We start from the raw sequence: 21,651 nt of genomic DNA, 5'->3' as shown, positions 1-21,651 counted from the left end.
TGCTTTGGGGCCATTATTGAGTAAACTAAGGGTGACTTGGTCACAAGCCCTGTGATATCTCAACAGTCACTGTGGTAACCGAGTGACAGACGGGTGGGATGTGTAGGAACGATTCACATTCTGGGCAGGAGGAAGCAGGATGGTGTGAGATTCCAATCACACTACTCAGAATGACATGCACTTTAAAACTTACTAGTTATTTATTTCTGGAATTTCCCATTTAATATTTTTGGTGAACAACTGAGGGTTAACTGAAACCACAGAGAGTGGCCCCTGAGATCAGAGGTGATGACCTTGTCCTGTGGTTGCCTTTAGGTGGAAAAAGCACTAGAAGAAGGGGCCACTTGAAGCCAAAAGTGATTGTAAAATGGCCCATCTCTTCCCGTGTGAGGAAGCACAAGCACCACCACAACCCGAGCAAAAGACCAGAGGGTCCAAAACCAGAGATGAGGACGCTGACAATGCTGAGGTCATCTTTGTTGGCGTGGAGCACGTCAATAAGGATGCTGAAACCCTCTTTGTCAGAGTGATTTCAAGTTCAAAGCCAGTCATTTCTAACATTTTGAACAGAGTGACCAGGGACTCATCTTCAAGAAGAAAGAAGGGCCACGTGAGTCCAGATCCCTCCTGCACGTTGCAACCTGCAAATCTCAGGAGCCCAGCATCAGAGCCAGCGGCCATCTCCCCAGCTTCTCAGTCTGAATGCGGAGGAAGAGACAGTCCTGTTATTTTCGAGCCTTCTTCTAAACCTGATTATAAAACGAACTCTCTGCAAGCCGTGCTTCACAATTCAGAATTGCTCTCTCCGCGGTCTCACTGTCTATCTGGAGCTGTTCTCTCATTAGGAGGCAAGGATGAAAGTCCTCTTAATTCAAAGCGATGTTCCACTTCAGATGTAAATTTTAACGGTGGGAATCCCAAAAGACCTAAACTCAACAATGGAATCCCAGGGGGACCTGCCTCCACCATGCCCCCTCCAGGAATCTCTCCTACGAAGAACACGATTATGACCTTGGAAGATCTCCCGACCTCACCGAGCCATGTTCACGGTGGGGCCTCATTTTCACGGACTCACGCAAATGACCAGGCATGCTTCAGTCTTATGGATCCAGACAGAACACGTGGTTTGGAAAGGCTGGAGAAAACAGACTTTTTGTCTCTAGCAAGTCAGAGCAAGACTGTTGATCCCACGAAAGGAAATCTAATCATGTTGCTTGATGACTTTTACTATGGACAGCATACAGGAGACGGGCAGCCAGAACCGAAGACTCACACAACCTTTCAATGCCCCAGCTGCTTGAGAGTTCTCAAAAATGTCAAGTTTATGACCCACGTGAGGAACCATCTGGAGCTTGAGAGGCAGAAGGGTGACGGCTGGGAAACCCACACCACCTGCCAGCGCTGCCGCGCCAGTTCCCCACCCCGTGCCAGCGGCAGTGTTACGTGGAAAGTGTCCACGCTTCCCGGGAGCCCTCCGCGGTCTGTCAAATCTGTGAATTGTCCTTCGAAACAGATCAGGTTCTCTTAGAGCACATGAAGGACAGTCACACACCTGGCGAAATGCCCTATGCGTGCCGCGTTTGCAGTCACAGGTCATCAGCCTTCGCCGACGTAGAGGCGCATTTTAGAACGTGGCATGGAAACACGGACAATTTGCTGTGTCTGCTTTGCCTCACAATTTTCAAACTGGCGACCCCCTTCGTAAATCACGCTTGGAGGCACTGGAACAAGAGGGTCTTTCCGTGTTCCAAGTGCCGGCTACAGTTTCTAAACCTGAAGGAGAAGGCAGAGCACCAGAACAAGAGTCATCAGTCATTCAAAACGCCAGCGCAATTGCGAGGGCTGCCTCCTGAGACAGAGGTCACGATCCGGACTTCAGTTCAGCTGGGACTGAGAGAGACAGCATCCATCACTGTGAGGAGCACTGACTCCCAAGCACCACCCAGAAAAACTACACAGAAGATGACCACGAACACAAAATATTCCAGACGTCTTGCAGCAAGGGATCTGGCTAAAAGTTGTGCTCTGCCCACCTCCGGAAATTCGAAACAGCCCTATTGAGGTTCAGTTGGCTATACACAAAGACCCTGCCTGGCTTTTGTTCTTGTTCAGTTGCTCAGTCGTGTCTGACTCCCTGTGACCCTATGAATTCAGTACGCCAGGCTTCCCTGTCCATCACCATCTCCTGAAGCTTGCTCAAACTCATTCCATTGGGTTGCTGATGCCATCCAACCATCTCGTCCTCTGTCACCCCTTCTGCTCCTGCCTTCAATATTTCCCAGCATCAGGTTTTTTTTTTTTTTCCCAGTGAGTTGACTCTTCCCATCAGGTGGCCAAAGTATTGGAGCTTCAGCATCAGTTCTTCCACTGAATATTCAGGGTTGATTTCCCTTAGGATTGATTCCTTGGATCTCCTTGCAGTCCAAGGGACTCTCAAGGGTCTTCTCCATTCTCCAGCACCACAGTTCGAAAAGATCCATTCTTCAGCACTCAGCCTTCTTTATGGTCCAGCTCTGCCATCTGTATCTGACTACTGGGAAAACCATAGCTTTGACTTTATGGACATTTGTTGGCAAAGTAACGTCTCTGTCTTTTAATACGTTGTATAGGTTTGTAACAGCTTTTCTTCCAAGGAGTGAGCATCTTTTAATTTCATGGCCTCAGTAACCATCCACAGTTATTTCAGAGCCCAAGAAAATAAAGTCTGGCTTTACCGTAACTGAAGTTGTACTTGCTTCATCTCTCTACCATCAGGTAGCTTTGAAATCTCCATGTTCCTTCCTGGACACTCTCTGCTCCCCAAAGTAACCACTTCTCTGACCTCTAGCACCAGGGATTCATTTTTCTATGTTTTAAAATTTAAATAAATAGAACCAGACAATACAGTTTCTGTTCCCCTGGTCTTGGTTTTCTTTTAAATAAGTGAGATGCATCCTTATTGTATGTAGCTGTGGAATATTCTTTTTCATTGCTGGGTAGAATTCCCTTGGATGAATGGGCATAGTCTTATATGTCCATTTTACTGTGCCTGAAATGTGAGGCTCTTATTTTGCCTTTTTGAATAAACCGCCTATGAACCTGTGTGTGTCTTCCATAGTCACTTCTCTAGGATAGCTATATCTGCATGTCTAGATATGAGATTCTCGGATAATGCACGTGGTAGTAGTTTAGTTGCTAAGCCGTATTTGACTCTTGCAACCCCATAGACACTAGCCCACCAGGCTCCACTGTCCATGGGATTTCCCAGGCAAGAATACCACAATGGGTTGGCATTTCCTTCTCCAGGGGTTTTTCCTGACCCAAGGTTCAAACCTGGGTCTCCTGCATTGCAGGCTGATCTGTCACTGACTGAGCCATTCTAATAAGCAGGTACAGTCAAATGCTTTTTCAAAGTGATTGAAGCAATGTGTATTTCCGCTAACATTATTGACATTTCCACTTTTATCAGACCCTTGGCACTGTCAGTCTGTTTCATCATATAACTGAACAGGACCCTGCAGGGCTTTCCCAGGGACAGACCATGTCCCCCCACACCCCCCCTGCCCTGTTCCTGCAATGTACCCTGTCTCTTATTTGTAGGAAAACTTTAGGTCCTAGACCTTCCATGAGTTTCCAAGAACAAGTATAACTAGAACTGAAAAACTGCAGAAACAAAAAAATCAAGCAAGACAAACAATAATTTGTTGTTGTGCAGTCGTGCTCACTCTTTGCAACCCCATGGACTGCAGCACACCAGGCTTCTCTGTCCTTCACCTGGACAGCAAGCTTCTCCTGGAGCTTGCTCAAGCTCAAGTCCATTGAGTCTGTGATGCCATCCAACCATCTCATTCTCTGTCATCCCCTTCTCCTCCTGCCTTCAATCTTTTCCAGCATTAGGGTGTATTCTAATGAATCGGCTGTTCCCATAAGGTGGCCAAAGTATTGGAGCTTCACTTTCAGCATCAGTCCTTCCAGTGAATATTCAGAGTTGATCTCCTATAGGACTGACTGGCTTGATCTCCCTGCAGTCCAAGGGACTCTCAAGAGTCTTCTCCAACACCACAGATCAAAAGCATCAGTTCTTTGGTGCTCAGCCTTCTTTATGGGCCAAGTCTCACATCCATACATGACTAGTGGAAGAACTATAGCCTTGACTACATGGACCTTTGTTGGCAAAATAATGTCTCTGCTTTTTCATATGCCATCTAGGTTTGTCACAGCTTTTCTTCCAAGGAGCAAGCATCTTTTAACTTCATGGCTGCAGTCACCATCTGCAGTGATTTTGGAGCTCAACAAAATAAAGTCTGTCATTGTTTCCATTGTTTCCTCATCTATTTGCCATGAAGTGATGAGACCTTTGACCGTGTGGACAACAACAAGCTCTGGAAAATTCGGAAAGAAATGGGAATACCAGCCCACCTGACCTGCCTCCTGAGAAATCTGTGTGCAGGTCAAGAAGCAACATTTAGAACTGGACATGGAACAACAGACTGGTTCCAAATAGGAAAAGGAGTACGTCAAGATTGTATATTGTCACCCTGCTTATTTAACTTATATGCAGAGTACATCGCGAATGCTGGGCTGGATGAAGCACAATCTGGAATCAAGATTCCTGGGAGAAATATCAACAACCTCAGATATGCAGATCAGTTCGATTCAGTTCAGTCACTCAGTTGTGTCCGACTCTTTGTGAACCCATGAATTGTAGCACGCCAGGCCTCCCTGTCCATCACCAACTCTCAGATCTTGCTCAGACTCATGTCCATCAAGTTGGTGATGCCATCCAGCCATCTCATCCTCTGATGTTCCCTTCTCCTCCTGCCCCCAATCCCTCCCAGCATCAGAGTCTTTTCCAACGAGTCAACTCTTTGCATCAGGTGGCCGGAGTATTGGAATTTCAGCTTTAGCATCTGTCCTTCCAAAGAACACCCAGGACTGATCTCCTTTGGAATGGACTGGTTGGATCTCCTTGAAGTCCAAGGGAGTCTTGGACTTAGAGTCTTCTCAAAGAGTCTTCTCCAACACCACTTGAAAAGCATCAATTCTTTGGCGCTCAGCTTTCTTCACAGTCCAACTCTCACATCCATACATGACCACTGGAAAAACCATAGCCTTGACTAGACGGACCTTTGTTGGCAAAGTAATGTGTCTGCTTTTCAATATGCTATCTAGGTTGGTAGATAACTTTCCTTCCAAAGAGTAAGCGTCTTTTAATTTCATGGCTGCAATCACCATCTACAGTGATTTTGGAACCCCCCAAAATAAAGTGTGATACTGTTTTGACTGTTTCCCCATCTATTTCCCATGAAGTGATGGGACCAGATGCCATGATCTTCATTTTCTGAATGTTGAGCTTTAAGCCAACTTTTTCACTCTCCTCTTTCACTTTCATCCAGAGGCTTTTTAGTTCCTCTTCACTTTCTGCCATAAGGGTGGTGTCATCTGCATATCTGAGGTTATTGATATTTCTCCCGGCAATCTTGATTCCAGCTTGCACTTCTTCCAGTCCAGCGTTTCTCATGATGTACTCTGCATATAAGCTAAATAAGCAGGGTGACAATATACGGCCTTGACGTACTCCTTTTCCTATTTGGAACCAGTCTGTTGTTCCATGTCCAGTTCTAACGTTGCTTCCTGACCTGCATACAGATTTCTCAAGAGGCAGGTCAGGTGGTCTGGTATTCCCATCTCTTTCAGAATTTTCCATAGTTGATTGTGATCCACACTGTCAAAGGCTTTGGCATAATCAATAAAGCAGAAATAAATGTTTTTCTGGAACTCTTTTGCTTTTTCCATGATCCAGCGGATGTTGGCAATTTGATCTCTGGTTCCTCTGCCTTTTCTAAAACCAGCTTGAATATCAGGGAGTTCACGGTTCACATATTGCTAGCCTGGCTTGGAGAATTTTGAGCATTACTTTACTAGCATGTGAGATGAGTGCAATTGTGCGGTAGTTTGAGCATTCTTTGGCATTGCCTTTCTTTGGGATTGGAATGAAAACGGACCTTTTCCAGTCCTGTGGCCATTGCTGAGTTTTCCAAATTTGCTGGCATATTGAGTGCAGCACTTTCACAGCATCATCTTTCAGGATTTGAAATAGCTCTACTGGAATTCCATCACCTCCACTAGCTTTGTTTGTAGTGATGCTTTCTAAGGCCCACTTGACTTCACATTCCAGGATGTCTGGCTCTAGATTAGTGATCACACCATCGTGAGTATCTGGGTCGTGAAGCTCTTTTTTGTACAGTTCTTCTGTGTATTCTTGCCACCTCTTCTTAATATCTTCTGCTTCTGTTAGGTCCATACCATTTCTGTCCTTTATCAAGCCCATCTTTGCATGAAATGTTCCCTTGGTATCTCTAATTTTCTTGAAGAGATCTCTAGTCTTTCCCATTCTGTTGTTTTCCTCTATTTCTTTGCATTGATCACTGAGGAAGGCTTTCTTATCTCTTCTTCCTATTCTTTGGAACTCCGCATTTAGATGCTTATATCTTTCCTTTTCTCCTTTGCTTTTTATTTGTAAGGCCTCCTCAGACAGCCATTTTGCTTTTTTTGCATTTCTTTTCCATGGGGATGGTCTTGATCCCTGTCTTCTGTACAATGTCATGAACTTCATTCCATTGTTCATCAGGCACTCTATCTATCAGATCTAGGCCCTTAAATCTATTTCTCACTTCCACTGTATAATCATAAGGGATCTGATTTAGGTCATACATGAATGGTCTAGCGGTTTTCCCTACTTTCTTCTATTTAAGTCTGAATTTGGCAATAAGGAGTTCATGATCTGAGCCACAGTCAGCTCCCGGTCTTGTTTTTGCTGACTGTATAGAGCTTCTCCATCTTTGGCTACAAAGAATATAATCAATCTGATTTCGGTGTTGACCATCTGGTGATGTCCATGTATGGAGTCTCCAACAACATGTGTTGTTGGAAGAGGGTGTTCGCTATGACCAGTGAGTTCTCTTGGCAAAACTCGATTAGTCTTTACCTTGCTTCATTCCGTATTCCAAGGCCAAATTTGCCTGTTACCCCAGGTGTTTCTTGACTTCCTACTTTTGCATTCCAGTCTCCTAAGATATGCAGATGATACCACCCTAATGGCAGAAAATGAAGAGCCTCTTGATGAGGGTGAAAGAGGAGAGTGAAAAGGCTGGCTTAAAACTCAACATTCAAAAAAGGAAGATTGTGACATCTGGTCACATCACTTCATGGCAAACAAATGGAAAAAAAGTGGAAACAACAGCAGATTTCATTTTCCTGGGCTCTAAAATCACTGTGGACGGTGAATGTAGCCACAAAATTAAAAGAAGCATGCTCCTTGGAAGAAAAGCTATGACAAACATAGACAGCATAAAAAAAAAAGCTAAGGCATCACTCTGCTGACCAAAGTTCTTATAGTCAAAGCTATGATGGCTCAGAATTCACTTGCAATGTGGGAGACCTGGATTCGATCATGGGAAGGACATCCCTGTAGTCCAGTGGTAAGACTCCGTGCTCCCAAATTAGGGAGTCCTAGTTCTTTCCTGGTCAGGGTATTAGATCCCACACACTGCAACTAAACATACCAGAGTAAGCTAAGGAGGTATCTGTAGCTTTTCGGTATATATCCTCATGCAATTTGGTATCCTATATGAGAAGATGAAACTGGAAAAGAACATTTGTGGAAAAACTGGTAAAATTTAAATAAAACCTGGAACGTAGTTAAAGGTACCCTACTGAAAGATGCTGGAATAATTGTGAGGCTTAAAGGAGGTCATTTCACATATACATTTTAGACATTGCAAGTATTTTCTGTACATCACACCCACTTCATTTTGACTTCACCGGAATGGAAATCTAAAGTATGATATACTTAACTGAACGGAAATCTTCAAATACAAAGGATCAATAAAATTTAGGCTGTGTGATCTGACCATAATGCAATAATGAGAAATTGACAAAGAAACATCTTTTAAAATGCCATTCATTTGGAAAATATCAATAAATATACTAATACATAATGTGTATCTCCATGGAATTTTCAGGCAAGACTACTGGAGCAGATTGCCATTATTTTCTCCAGGGGATCTTCCTGACCTGGGATCAAACCTGGGCTTCTTGTGTCTCCTGCATTGGCTGGCAAGTTCTTTACCAGTTGAGCGACTAGAGAAGCCCATATAATATGTAACCTTTGTCTTAAGAAGAGAATATTAGGATATACTTGGAAGTGAATGATAATGAACATACTATTCGGCAAAAATTGTGGGACAATTTGTTAAATTTGTATGGGGAAATGATGGAAACAGTGACAGACTTTATTTTCTTGGGGTCCAAAATGATTGTGGATGGTGACTGCAGCCATGAAATTAAAAGATATTTGCCCCTTGGAAGAAAAGCTATGACAAACCTAGACAGCATATTAAAAAGCAGAGACATTACTTTGCTGACAAAGTTCGTCTAGTCAAAGCTATGGCTTTTCCAGCAGTCGTGTATGGATGTGACAGTTGGATCATAAAGAAGGCTGAGTGCCAAAGAATTGATGCTTTTGAACTGTGGTGCTGGAGAAGACTCTTGAGAGTCCCTTGGACAGCAAGGAGATCAAACCAGTCAATCCTAAGGGAAATCAACCCTGAATATTCACTGGAAGGACTGATGCTGAAGCTGAAGATCCAATACTTTGGCCACCTGATGTGAAAAGCCAACTCATTGGAAAAGACCTTGATGCTGGGAAAGACTGAGGGCAGGAGAAGTGGGCAGCAAAGGATGAGATGGTTGGATAAACTCAATGGACATGGGTTTGAGCAAACTCCAGGAGATAGTGAAGGACGGGGAAGTCTTGTGTCCTGCATGCAGTCCATGGGGTTGCAAAGAGTCCTACATGACTGAGGGAGTGAACAACAACAAATTAAGGTAAATTTATAGCATTACATATAAGAGAAATGAGAGTTACAAATAACTATCTCAAAAAGTTGTAAAGATGAGCAACAGAACAAACTTATAGCGATAAGAAGGAATGAAATTAATAAAGAATGAAAAATGAATATAATAGAGAAGAAAATATTGTAACAAAACCAAAACTTTATTCCCCCATATGACTACTAGGAGACTTCCAGCAGAACAGGGCATTTAACAAAGACTCTGTAAAGGGCCAAAAAAGAAATACTTTAGCCTTTGCGAATATGATCTTTGGCGATTAATCAAGTTTGCAGCCATAGACAGTAACCAAAGGAACTGGCAAATCCCTGTTCCATCTTTAAGGACTCTGAAAATTGAATTTCACACAGTTTTCAAGTCAGAAAATAATATTCTTTTCGGTTTTCCTCAGCCATTAAAAAGTGTAAGGATCTAAAATTAAAAAAAGAAGTAAAGCTCATTTTCAGCTCAAAAACAGGGGCAGGCTGCCCTGCATCGATCCAAATGGAATTCCAAGAGGAGGGGCTTCAAGACCCAGGTGTACGGTCAAGTTCCTTAAGCAAGGGGCAGGTCACCCCTGAGGGCTGTGAGTGCTGGACACCATCACTGGACTCCCCTGGCAGACTCGGATGCCGCTCTCAGCCCTGTGCCCTGGAGACTGTGCAATCTGTTTTTTGTTTTCTTCTGTGAGCTGCGCAGTCTTGACAGACCCAAGACCCTTGAGCTTCAGGTTCAGCCTGACCGCGCCCCCAGCGGTTGCCGCCAGAGGTGCTAGCGCGCGCGCATGCGCCCAACTCGGCCTCGCGGCCAATCAGATGGCAGGCGCCGACACCTGGCAGCCAATCATCGGTGGCAGCGGGCGCGCCCGTAGGGGCAGCTGCGGCGGCGCCCCGGGCCTGAGGAGGCGTCGTCGCCTCAGGCTTAACCCGGGGACCGCCTAGGGCCAGGTGAGCAGCCGGGAGTTCTGGCACCGCCGCCAACGGGGACCGGTAAGGACTGGGGCGTGGTGCGGCCAAAGCGGTGCCTGAGGGCCGGGGGGGAGGGTTTCTCGGGTCCCCACGCGCGCGGGGCCTTGCTCGGCGGGGCGGCCTGTGAGGGCCCGCGGGCCCTCAGGAGGGAGCGTGCGGCCGGGCCCACAGACCCCGAGGCCCCTCTCGCCCTCTCCCCTTTCTAGTCTGGGCGGGCGCTGCTCTCCGGCAGCCTTCCTGCCCCGGGGGTGGGACGAGCCAGCTCGGGGGAAGGGCCTGTCGGCCCCCGGCCCCCGCCCAGGTCTCGAACCTAATATATTTAAATCCACACACAAAAATCTTCACGGCGGGTTTGTGACTCGGGCCCAACCCGGTTCTGGACCCAGGCAGTCAGGCGGGCGCAGCAAAAAAAAAAAAAAATCGATCTAGTGGCCTCTTCACTGTCGTTTTCCTGGTTGCTCTGCCTCTCCTCGGACTCCCCGGCCGCCCCTGTCCCTGGGGGCCCCGAGATTCAGGCCTTTGGTTCGGGAAGTTGGCAGATGAGGTATTTGTTTGTTACTGAGAGAAGGGAGGTGGGAGGAAGAAGCCCAGGGAAGAGGAGTTCACTCACTTGCTCTGGTTGAGTGTGAGACGCCTGGTCAGCATCCATCCCTAGGGTAGGACCAGGTAGGGCCTGGGGGGTGGAACATTCCCGGCACACGTGACTCACTCTGACCGTTCCCTCTGCCCGCCCCCAGGATGTGACCTTCTCCTGCCTGGGAAGTCTGAAGCGCTCGGGTTTTCAGTGTGCCTCTGAGGTAAGGTGACAGACGTCTTTACAGTAAGGGACAAAGTTGTGTCTTTCTTGCCTTCCGTTTTTCTCCTTTGATTCATGGGCTGACACGTTGCTGTTGAGAGAGAGTTCTCCTGATTGGGGATTAGCTGACCCTGATTGCGGGTGGTGACTTCAGGGCAATCCTGGTTTCAGGTCAGCCTGAAGCTCTCTCTGAGTTGAAACCTTAAAAACAGGCAGGGAGGCTGGTGGCTTGCTTTCTCCTGCCGTCTTGAAAGAAAAAAAGTAAGAGCACCGTGAGTTTTAAGCTGTGTAGAGCTGACCCCTACCACTCGGTGAGGCTAAAATTGGGCAATGCACATATCCTAAGGTTTTAGCTACAAAATCAAAGTAATGAAGGTGTGGGAGTTCCCTGGTGGCCTGGTGGTTAGGATTCTGGGCTTTCACTGCAGTGGTCTGGGTTCAATGTCTGGTCAGAGAATTGGGATCCCATAAGCCGAGCAGCATGGCCAAATGAATAAATGAATCAAGTGGTTCATTCAGAGAAAATGTGTTGTGATTTAACATGTTTACCAGGGATTACTTGCTCATTTCTGTATCCTTAAGGGCTTTATTTCATTAAGTAATTGAATTCCACTGGATGGCGGCGGGGGACCATCTGACTTCATTTCATGCCAGTAAACAAGATCATAGGTAGCTCTATGCCCAGCAACTTGTGCCTACAGCTCTGTTGTATAGTTATCTATTGCTGGTACAGCTTTGAACTTCACAGCATATCAATGTTGCCATGTTTTGTTTTGGTCACACCATGTGGCTTCATAGGATATTAGTTCCCCAACCAGGGTTCAAACACAGGATCTTGGCAGTGAGAGGGCTGAGTCCTAACCACTGGACTGCCAGGCAACTCCTGTTTTTACGTGTTTTGGTTTGTTTTGTGTTTTTTAATTTTTGCCATATTTATAGGAGAACTATTCTGTGTGTAAGTATGATGTGAATATTATAACTCGAAATGTTTGTGTTGTACATATTATCTCAAAATTGAATAGTTTGAAAGAACTTACATTTATTATCTCTTGATCTAGAATCCGGTTGGGTAGTTTAGCCTCAGGGTCTCTCCTGAGGTTGTAGTCAAGCTTTTATCTTGTTTGGCAACCTCTGAAGACTTGGCTTGTTGAGTCTAAGCTCTCTCACTTGGCTGTACTCATGAGGCCTCAGTTCCTCCCTCTGTGGGCCTCTCCAAGGGGCTGCTCATCTGGAGGCTGCTGTCTTTTCCCAGAATGAGTAATTCAGGAAAGAACTTCCACCCAAGATAAAGTGCAGAGTCTTTTTCAGAAGTTACACATCTTCACTTCTGTATTTGCGTAGTCTTACAGGTCAACCCTGTGAGAGTTTGAGAGAGAACTACACAGGGGTGGGAATATCAGGAGATGTGATTCACTTGGGGTCATCTTGAAGGCTGGCTACCATACCCATTAATCCAGCATGCCAACCTTTCTTCATATGATCTCAGTTCTGTTACTGTGAGCAAATTATTTGGCTTGTGTACACTTCTTGTGTGCTAGATCTACTCAATTCTTATTTATTCACTGATATTCTAGCAAGTCTCTTCTTTGTCCTGGATTAAGTTTTCTGTTTCTCTGGATGGTTCCCATCAGCAAACAGACTGACTATGATGTCACCTTTCGTTAAAAATCAGTCTTTTGGTGACACATCCTGCTTCTGCTTATTTATTTCATATTTGCTTATTATAGACTTCTACAGAGTTGTTTGTAGAATTTTTTATCTCCAATTCTCTCATTTTCCTTTAAATCCAGTCTTGTCAAGGTCACTAGTGAATTCCAAATGTTTAACTCAGAGGTCAATTTTTTAGTTTTTATTTTATTTAATTTATTAACAGCCTTTATCAGAGTAGTTCATTTCCTCCTCCCTGAAAAAAATTTTTCATTTTGGTTACAGAATGCTTCTCTTTCCTGCTTCTCTTCTACCTAAGTTTTCCCCCATACAATGTGTGACCTTTGTGTCTGGCTTTATTCAGATATCATATTTTCTTTTTAAATATTTATTTAGCTATGCAGCATGTGGGATCTTAGTTCCCAGCACAGGGATGGAACCTGTGCAGAGTCTTAAACACTGGGTCTCCAGGAAAGTCCCATAGTTTGTGTATTTTCAAGATTCATCCATTTCATGGATGTATAGCAGTGCATGTTTTTTTATGGCTGAATATGGTATATAAATATGGTATATGGCTTACATGTAGTCCATTGTGAGCATATACCACAGTTTATTTATCCATTCATCAATTAATGGGTAATATTTGGATGGTGTACTCTTTGTGGCTATTGTGAGTAATGTTGCTGTGAACATTGTTTTTTGCATGGACTTAACATTTTCAGTTTTTATGGATATATACAAAAGACTGAAATTGCTGGCTCATATGGCTACTCTATATTTCATTTTTGAGGTACTGACAAGCCACTTTTCCAAAGTGGTTGTACCATTTTACAGCAATTATATCAACAAAATATGAAGATTCCTTTTCTCCACATCCTCTGCAGCACTTGTTATTATTCCTCTTTTTGATTATAGCCAACCTAATGAGTGTGAAGCAGTATCTCACTGAGACTGATTTACATTTTCCTAATCATGTTAAGCAGTATTTTTTGTGATTGTTGGCCATTTGTATATCTTCTTTGGTGAAATGTCTATTCAAATTCTTTTCCTGGTTTTTAAATTTTTTTTCTTTTATTGTTGTGAAAAACATGTAACTTAAATTTTACCATTTTAACCATTTTTACATGGTAAGTATTTCACACACTTTGATCAGCCATTTTGGAGAAGGAAATGGCAACCCACTCCAGTATTCTTGCCTGGAGAATCCCATGGACAAAGGAGCCTGGTGGGCTACAGTCCATGGGGATGCAAAGAGTTGGACACGACTAATACACACACACACACACACACACACATAGTCACAGTGTTGTTTTGTTGTTGTTGTCATTGTGTTAGCTGTGCTGTGCAGCTTGAATGACAGTTCCCTGGTTGAGGATCATACCCAGGCCCCTGATAGGAAAGCGTGGAATCCTAACCTCTGAACTACCAGGGAATTCCTTATCACATTGTCATGAAACAGATCTCTCTCTATACCTTTTCATCTTGCAAAACTGAAACTCTATACCCATCACCTGTCCCATTAAACAACAAAAACTCTTTTCTTCCCTGTTTCCCTAGACCCTGGAATCCATCGTTCTTCTTTGTTTCTTTTCTATTGCTTGACTATATTAGATATTTCATATAAGTGGAAACATACAGTATTTATCTTTTTTATGACTGGCATATTTCATTTAGCTTGATGTCTTAAAGGATCATGCATGTTGTAGAATGTGGCAGAATTTCTTTTATATTAAATAATGTTTCATTGGATGTATATATCACACTTGATGGACATTTAGATGCTTCCACCTCTTAATTGTTGTGATTAGTGCTGCTGTGAGCATGGCTGTGCAAATATCTCAAGACCCCATGTTAACTTCTTTTGAATTTATATCCAGAAGTGGAATGGCTGAATCATGTGGTAGTTCTAGTTTTAATTTTTCAAGGAGCCTTTATACTCTTTTCTGTAGCAGTTGCACCATTTTAAAATCTATCCATAACACACAAGGATCCAGTTTCTGTACGTGCTTGCCAACAGTTGTCCTTTCCCTTCCTTCACCTTTCCTTTCCTTCATATGTAAACACACACACATGCACGCACAATTTTTTTCATATCCTTTTCCATTATTGTTTATCACAAATTATGAATATAGTTCCTTGTGCTATACAGTAGGATGTTTATATATTCTCTGTATTAATATTATAGTTTGCATCTGCTAATCACCAGCTCCCAGTCTATGCCTGCCCACCCTTCCCCTCTTGGTAATCACATAGTCTGCTCTCTATGTCTGTGAGTCTGTTTCTGTTTCATAGATAAGTTCATTTGTGTCATATTTTAGAGTCCACATGTCAGTGATACCATACGATATTTGTCTTTCTCTTTCTGACTTCCTAAGGATTCTTTTTAATGCTAGTGTAGATTGAAGTGTTTACTTAACTTCATTTTCAGAACATTTGTTGCTGTATAGAAATGTGATTGATTTTTAAAATATTTATCTTGTAGTCTGCAAGCTTTTTATTAGTTGTAATACTTGTGGTTTCTTCAGGATTTTCTATATACAAAAGTATGTTATCTCCAATATACTTTTACTTTTTCCTTTCCATTCTGAATGCTGTTTTTGGTTTTTTTTTAAAAACAACAGCAACTCCTTTTTCTTGACTGATTGCCCTGGTTATATAACTGCCAGTATAATATTGAGCCAAGGTGTGGAATAGACATCCTTAGAGGGAAAGCTTTCAGTTTTTCATTATTAAGTATGATGTTAGCTGTGGGTCTTTTACAGGTACCCTTTGATTGAGAAATTCTCTTCTGTCCTTAGTTATTAAGTGTTTTTTTTAACCCCTATTATGAAAAGGTGCTAGATTCAGGGAAATGCTTTTTCTGCAGGCAGATGTGGTTTTTGTCCTTTATTAAAATGGCATAATGTTGATTGACTTTCATATAATGAACCAACTTTGCATACCTCCATAAATCCCACGTGATCATGGTATATAATCTTTTTTATATGTTGTTAGATTTTGTTTGCCAGTATTTTGTTGAGGACTCTTGGCTCTATATTCATAAGGGATATCGGTTGTATGTGTGTGTGACGTCTCTGTCTGATATTGGTATCAGAGAAATACTGGCATCACTTTGCCTGCTATGTGGGGAAGAAACATGTGGAGTGAAGGATGAAGCATTGTTAGATTTAAGTTTAGTCAGGATTAGAGGGAGAAATTTAGGATATATCAGTGTGGAATTGGGGTAAGATTATCAAGAGAGTTCATTCTCAATTTGCTAGGCCTGTATTAAGTGCTTGACATTGAATTATGCTGTTTTGTTGACTATGTATAGATACTTTATACTTTGAATTTGCTACCTATTTTCTGTATTAACATTTAGGAAATTAGTATTTGTGAATCAGTTGTGATGTGCATTTAAGATACATTTTCTTCCAATTTTACTACAAAACAAGATACAGTTGAATAGCTGATGCTTTTTAAAAAGAGCTGTTAACCCTAAGTCTAAGAAATAAGCATTTTTGTCTTTAAGATACAGAAACACACTTATAAATTTGCCCAAAAAGATGCAGCTGGTGTGTGGTTAACTTAGAATTCCAGCTTAATCTTTTTTGACTCTGAAGTCCATGTTTCTAAACACTGTACAATAGTGCTTTTGTAAAAATACTCGTCCTTTACATGTGATTTCACCTAATGATCAGTGGTGGTGGTTTTTTTATTTTCTTTTTTTAAATAGAAGAGATTAAAGTCAGCATGGGACAAAGCTCTGATTCTAGAGTCATGTAGACTTGTAGTCATAGGTTTTTCAGCTGTCATTTTGTCTCTTTGACACTCAGTGTCTTTGTAAGATAAGGTTGTTTATAATTACCCTAGAGTTTTGGAGATAATCAAATAGCTCGTTTTTCTGTACTTAACTAATATGTAGTATGTTTATACTTAGGTGGCAGTTTGTATAAAGGAAGCACTGGGACTTGTGGCCACACCCTCCAAGAATAAAAAATATTTAAAATATGGAACCACCATGTATGTTATGTGAAGAAGACCAACAGCCAGAACCACAGAAAAGTGTAGGAGAAACCAAACAAGTAGATGATGAAGATGCTGAACTGATCTTTGTTGGAGTGGAACATGTAAATGAAGATGCTGATCTGATCTTTGTTGGGATGACCTCAGCTTCAAAACCAGTCGTTTCAAACATACTGAACAGAGTCACCCCAGGTTCATGTTCAAGGAGAAAAAGGTATGGTCACTTCAGGAAAGATAATGCTCACAAATTACAGCCTGTTAGTCATGTGACTCCTACATCAGAAGCAAAGACTGTCTTGCCAGTTTCTGACTCTGAATCAAGATCAACAGATAGTCCTATTATTATTGAGCCTTTGTCTAAACCTGATTATAAAAATATTTCGCCACAAATAGTGCCTAATAGCTTTTCAGAGTTACGTTCTTCTTTGATTACCTTCACAAGTTCATTGCAGCATCCAGTAGTAGAAACAGCAGTTTCTGCAGGAGATATGAATAAAAGTCCTCGTGTATCAAAGCGACTTTCCAGTTCTGAAACAAATAGCACAAATCCCAAAAGGCCTAAACTCAGTGATGGAATTACAGGGAAACATTCTTTAGCTTTGTCCCCTTCAGGTATTTTTCATACAGTGACTACTGAGCAGAGCACACCACACAGTGTTCATACCTCACTAAGCCATGTTCAGAATGGAGAACCTTGTCCAACAGCTTTTCCAAAGGACAGTGTTCATTGCAAGCCTGTAAGTCCTTTAGGGGAAAATGGACTGACAGAAACTGACTTTCCTAGTTTAGCAAGTCCAAACAAGATTGTTGATGCCACAGGAGGAAATCTGATTGTGTTACTTCGTGACTTCTACTATGGACAGCATATAGGAGATGGGCAGCCAGAACCGAAGACTCACACAGCCTTTAAATGCCTCAGCTGCTGGAAAGTTCTAAAAAATGTCAAGTTTATGAATCACATGAAGCACCACTTGGAACTTGAGAGGCAGAGAGGTGACAGCTGGAAAAACCACACCACCTGCCGGCACTGCCACCGCCAGTTCCCCACCCCGTTCCAGCTGCAATGTCACGTTGAAGGCGTCCACACGCCCCAGGAGCCCTCCGCAGTCTGTCAGATCTGTGAATTGTCCTTTGAGACAGATCAGGTTCTCTTGGAGCACATGAAAGACACTCATAAGCCTGGCGAAATGCCCTATGTGTGCCAGGTTTGCAATTACAGATCATCAGTCTTTGCAGATGTGGATGCACATTTCAGAGCATACCATGGAAACACTAAGAATTTGCTTTGCCCGTTTTGTCTCAAAATTTTTAAAACTGCAACACCATACATGTGTCATTATAGAGGGCACTGGGAAAAGAGTTTTCACCAGTGTTCCAAATGTCGGCTACAGTTTTTAACTTTCAAAGAGAAAATGGAGCACAAGACCCAGTGTCATCAAATGTTTAAGAAGCCTAAGCAGCTAGAGGGATTACCTCCTGAAACAAAAGTTGTTATCCAGGTATCACTGGAACCTCTTCAACCGGGATTGGTGGAAGTAGCATCCATTACTGTCAACACAGCTGATTCTGAACCATCACCCCCCAAATCTAAAAGTAGGAGTTCAAAAAAAACCCGTTAATTCTACTTTCAGTAAGTCTGAAGCAAGTATTTCAGTCAAAGTTAAAAACCCAATTAAAAACAAAAAATCCAAATTATAGCATTATTCAATAGTATCAAATATAGTGAAACCAGTGGGTAATTTGTGTGTGTTTTTTTTTTAATTAATGAAGTACAATTTTGTTTGATCTAAATGTTGAGATGTTATTTAAAAATATATTACCTGTTTTTCATATAATTGTCTTAACACATAAAAAGTATGTGTGTGTGCGTGTGTGTGAGAGAGAATGAGAAGGGGAGAGAGGAAAAGTAACAACCTATTTATTTTGGTATTTCGTTATTTGTATGTTCGAAAGCACTACTATACATATAATCTGTAGAGTGTTTTAGCAACGTGATTTTCAACTGTTTTCATGCCTTGAAGATCTCAGTATTAACTATATAGCCAGATTGGAATGGCTTTGTTATGGTATGGTCCTGTGTGCTGCTGAACTCTCCGAAGTGCCTCTGTTATGCTGATCTAAGATAACCTGGCTCCGAAAGCCTGGTGTGGAGAAGTTGATGGAGAAGCTGTGATGTGAGTTTGGACCAGACACAGGGGATTTAGTCAGCGGAGAGCTGTGGCTTCTTGTCCCAGTTGAGTAAGAGACACATATTCACTCCAGGCATGGAGCTGAGGCAGAAGGAACACTGTCTCAGAGTGTCTTTACCTAGCCCAGGGACAGCTAAGGAAGCCAGCCATTAAAATGCCTGTGTTTGGTGAGGGGCCCCTGCAAGCATCAAGCAGGCCCTGTGTATTATTGACTGCAGTTGGAGAAGCAGAGATAATAGAATGAGGCCTGGTGCCCGTGGACCTCCTGTTGAGTGATCAAAAGGGGAATTTGATTCATTCCGTCCCCTTTCCCATTTGGCTGGCCTTTAGTCACAGTGAAGTAGCCATATCTATCTCAGACACAGTAGTAAAGCAAGTTAAGATTCCCAAGGAAAAAAGCCTTGACGTCCAGTTTGATTTGTACTGGACCCATAGTTTTAACTGAAAAGGATCAAACACAGGGAATCTGTTCAGTTTATGAATTGGGGTAAATTTAGTTGTCTTACCCTTAAGCTACAATGGAGTTGTCCAAGAATAGTAAATGTAGTGGATAAAAATGGTCCAGGGTGATTAAACCCTTTATAGAACTTTTCCTTACCTTTTCCAGTTACATGTGTCTTACCCTGGTTGAACATGTGAAGATTTCAGTTTTGTATCTTATCTTGCCTTGGAGACAAATGTATTACAGTTAACAGTTAATTCTTTGAGTGTGTAATTTCCCAATTTATCAAACTAATACTGAGTTTCGGCCTTACTTGACACAGTCTGATGTGCAGGAATTGTCTCGTTTATTTCAGTAATTATCAGGTCATAGAGTTATTATCCTTCCTCTAATCTATCCAACTATCTAATCTGTGATTATACTTGTGGACACCTTTTTTCTTGCGGTCTCCAAGGGCTCTTTCACAGACCTGCAGGGTACCCTCTAAGTACTGGTTCCTGAACATCAGCACACTTGGCTGCCTCCGTGGGTTCCTGGAGTTGAGTCTCCTTAGGCATGTTTTAATGCCATCCCTTCTCCACTCTGGCAGATACCTAGCAATCTCTGTGCACCGTTCAAGGAACCTGGGATCCTGGCTGTAGGCCTGTGCCAGGAGAAATCTCTCCGTTTCCTCTTCCTCTTTTCCTCTTCCTTTCTCTGTTTCCTCTTTCCTTTTTGTCTCTCCCCACTTTTTTTTTTCTCCCTCCTCAATTTATTTAAATTCTCTAAGCTTTCACAAAATGCTGGAAAGTGATAATCACCAAGGGGTTAGTGTCCCTCTCAGAGCTGGAGAGGAAGGATGCAGATGACTAAGCTGTAGTTAGCATATTGTCTGCATTTTAGGTAATTTAGAGTATAAATTCTATTGTATTTATTTACTCAGTGCTTGATTGATTGATTTGCACTTTGAATATTTAGGCCTTTCCAGTTAGTTTGCTTGGGCCAAAGCACTTTGCTAAGTGTCAGCTTAAACCACTTTCTTTAGGTGTGTAGAAAGAGTGTGTGTGTGTTCTGGTCTCAGGTGAAAACTTCTATGTATAAATAAATGTGCAGACTTTTGCATACTTACCTCCTTTATTCTATTTCTGTAGTAAAAATATGAAATGTTTTAGTTACATGTTTTTATTGTTGCTTAGTATTATCAACACTGTTACTGTTGTTTGCTCTGAAGTATGCTCCTAAGGAGTACAAGTTGTTATTTATTGCCAACTAAAAACGTTCCAGTGATACGGTCCCTGACTACCTCCTCTCTTCCATTCTCTGTCCTTTTACTCTACTATTTTCCCCACTGGTGCACTGTTGTTGACAACACTGCCCTTGCTTTTCCTCAAGCAAATTCCATTTCTTCCCAATCCAAAGACTTTGCAGCTGCTGTTCCTCTGGAAATGCTCTTCCCCTAGGCCTGCATGGCTTGCTACCTCCCTTGTTTGAACTTCACCAATGTTAAAATCACACAATGAAATCTCCAACCTCCTCCCTTTCCTCCTCCTCCTTAAAGGCACTTTAAGTCTCTACCCTCTTCTTCCCTCTCCAGCCTAAATTTCCTAGATTTTCACACACACACACAAAAAAAAACTGAGAAGAGATAATAACATCAGGGCTTTGCATCTTAGAATTAACTTGAGTCAGTTTCTGTGCCTGCAAATAAAAGATAGTTAATAGTGAGTTCTTTCAGGAGCTTTCTCTGTTTTTCTATTGATACCTCTATATTTTTTTAAGGCAATGTCACTTTGTTTTGTTTACAAATGTATTGATTATCTGTCAAGATTACTATTTTGTTATTGCCCTTTGTGAATTTCCTTGTCTATTTTGCTTGTTCTTTCAGATAAAATTTATTATTTTATTAATGTTGCCAAAAAATTGTAAGTAAAATTAGTATTTATAGAAATAAAATGTTTTTTTTAAAATTATTTCTGCTGTCTTTTTACAAATAACATGGCATATTTTTAGATTTTTTATATAATCTTACTGTGTTGGCCAGGACTTCTAAACAGTGATGTGTAAATGGGTTTTCTTGTTCTTAGTACCATCAAAGGCAATGAGTATATGGCTTAATAAATTTCTATTTCTGTTTTTAGAATTTAAAGAGAATTGTTTTATTGGATAGTTTACAACATCTGTTGAGACATTTACTTTTCTTTCTTTCTCTCTTCCTTTCTTTTTCTTCCTTTCTTCCCCTATCTCTTTTCTTCTTTCTTTCCTTCCTTCCTCCCTTTCTTTCCCCAGGTTTTTGCTTGACTGGACCTTTCCTGAAACAAAAGTAATTCCACTCAGGGTTGAATATTATCCTTTTAGAATCTCATTCCATTTCTCATTTCTAGTATTGGAGTTAACTTCCTCTTCCCCTTATTAGATTTGCCACAGTTGTATCGATGTTTCTGATTTACTTTTTCCAAGAAGCAGCTCTTGTTTTATTATTCCAACAGGTTTTATTTTTGTTGTTTTCTGTTTTTGTTTCAAGTCATATATACCTTCTACTTTCTTTAAGATTTTTTTTATTGCCTTGTATTTTAAAAGCTTTCTTTACAGATTTTTATGGAAATATATTTGATTTACAATGTTGTGTTTCAGATGTATATCAGTGATTTAGTTATGCAGATACATATCTATTCTTTTTTAGGTTCTTTTCCATTATAGGTTATTACATGATACTGAGTATTTCTTTTTTTTTTTATAAAGGGTTTAGGACTTGAC

At 41.8% G+C, this 21,651-nt stretch overlaps 2 protein-coding genes across 3 annotated transcripts; both read left to right on the top strand.

Moving 5' to 3' along the window:
* The first annotated feature begins 328 nt into the window (after window positions 1–328).
* LOC120871279 (zinc finger protein 280A-like) lies at window positions 329–2,100 on the top strand. The gene is given in 2 exon segments (XM_040251159.1): window positions 329–1,403; window positions 1,406–2,100. Coding segments are annotated over 2 exon segments (1,692 nt in total). The 5' UTR covers window positions 329–367; the 3' UTR covers window positions 2,062–2,100.
* Window positions 2,101–9,727: 7,627 nt separating this feature from the next.
* Window positions 9,728–21,398, top strand: ZNF280B (zinc finger protein 280B). Of its 2 annotated transcripts, none has more exons than XM_040251160.1 (3): window positions 9,728–9,860; window positions 10,577–10,636; window positions 16,202–21,398. In XM_040251160.1, exon 3 carries the CDS (start codon window positions 16,272–16,274, stop codon window positions 17,904–17,906), a length of 1,635 nt encoding a protein of 544 aa, XP_040107094.1. In that variant the 5' UTR covers window positions 9,728–9,860; window positions 10,577–10,636; window positions 16,202–16,271; the 3' UTR covers window positions 17,907–21,398. The 2 variants fall into 2 exon arrangements, with proteins under 2 accessions (XP_040107094.1, XP_040107095.1); XM_040251161.1 differs by having other exon boundaries at window positions 9,738–9,818.
* Window positions 21,399–21,651: the final 253 nt, after the last annotated feature.

This window comes from Oryx dammah, unplaced genomic scaffold (genome assembly GCF_014754425.2).
Source record: "Oryx dammah isolate SB20612 unplaced genomic scaffold, SCBI_Odam_1.1 HiC_scaffold_12, whole genome shotgun sequence".
Classification (NCBI taxonomy): Eukaryota; Metazoa; Chordata; class Mammalia; order Artiodactyla; family Bovidae; genus Oryx; species Oryx dammah.
Note: the sequence above shows the minus strand (reverse complement) of the source record. Positions and strands in the feature narration are given on the sequence as shown.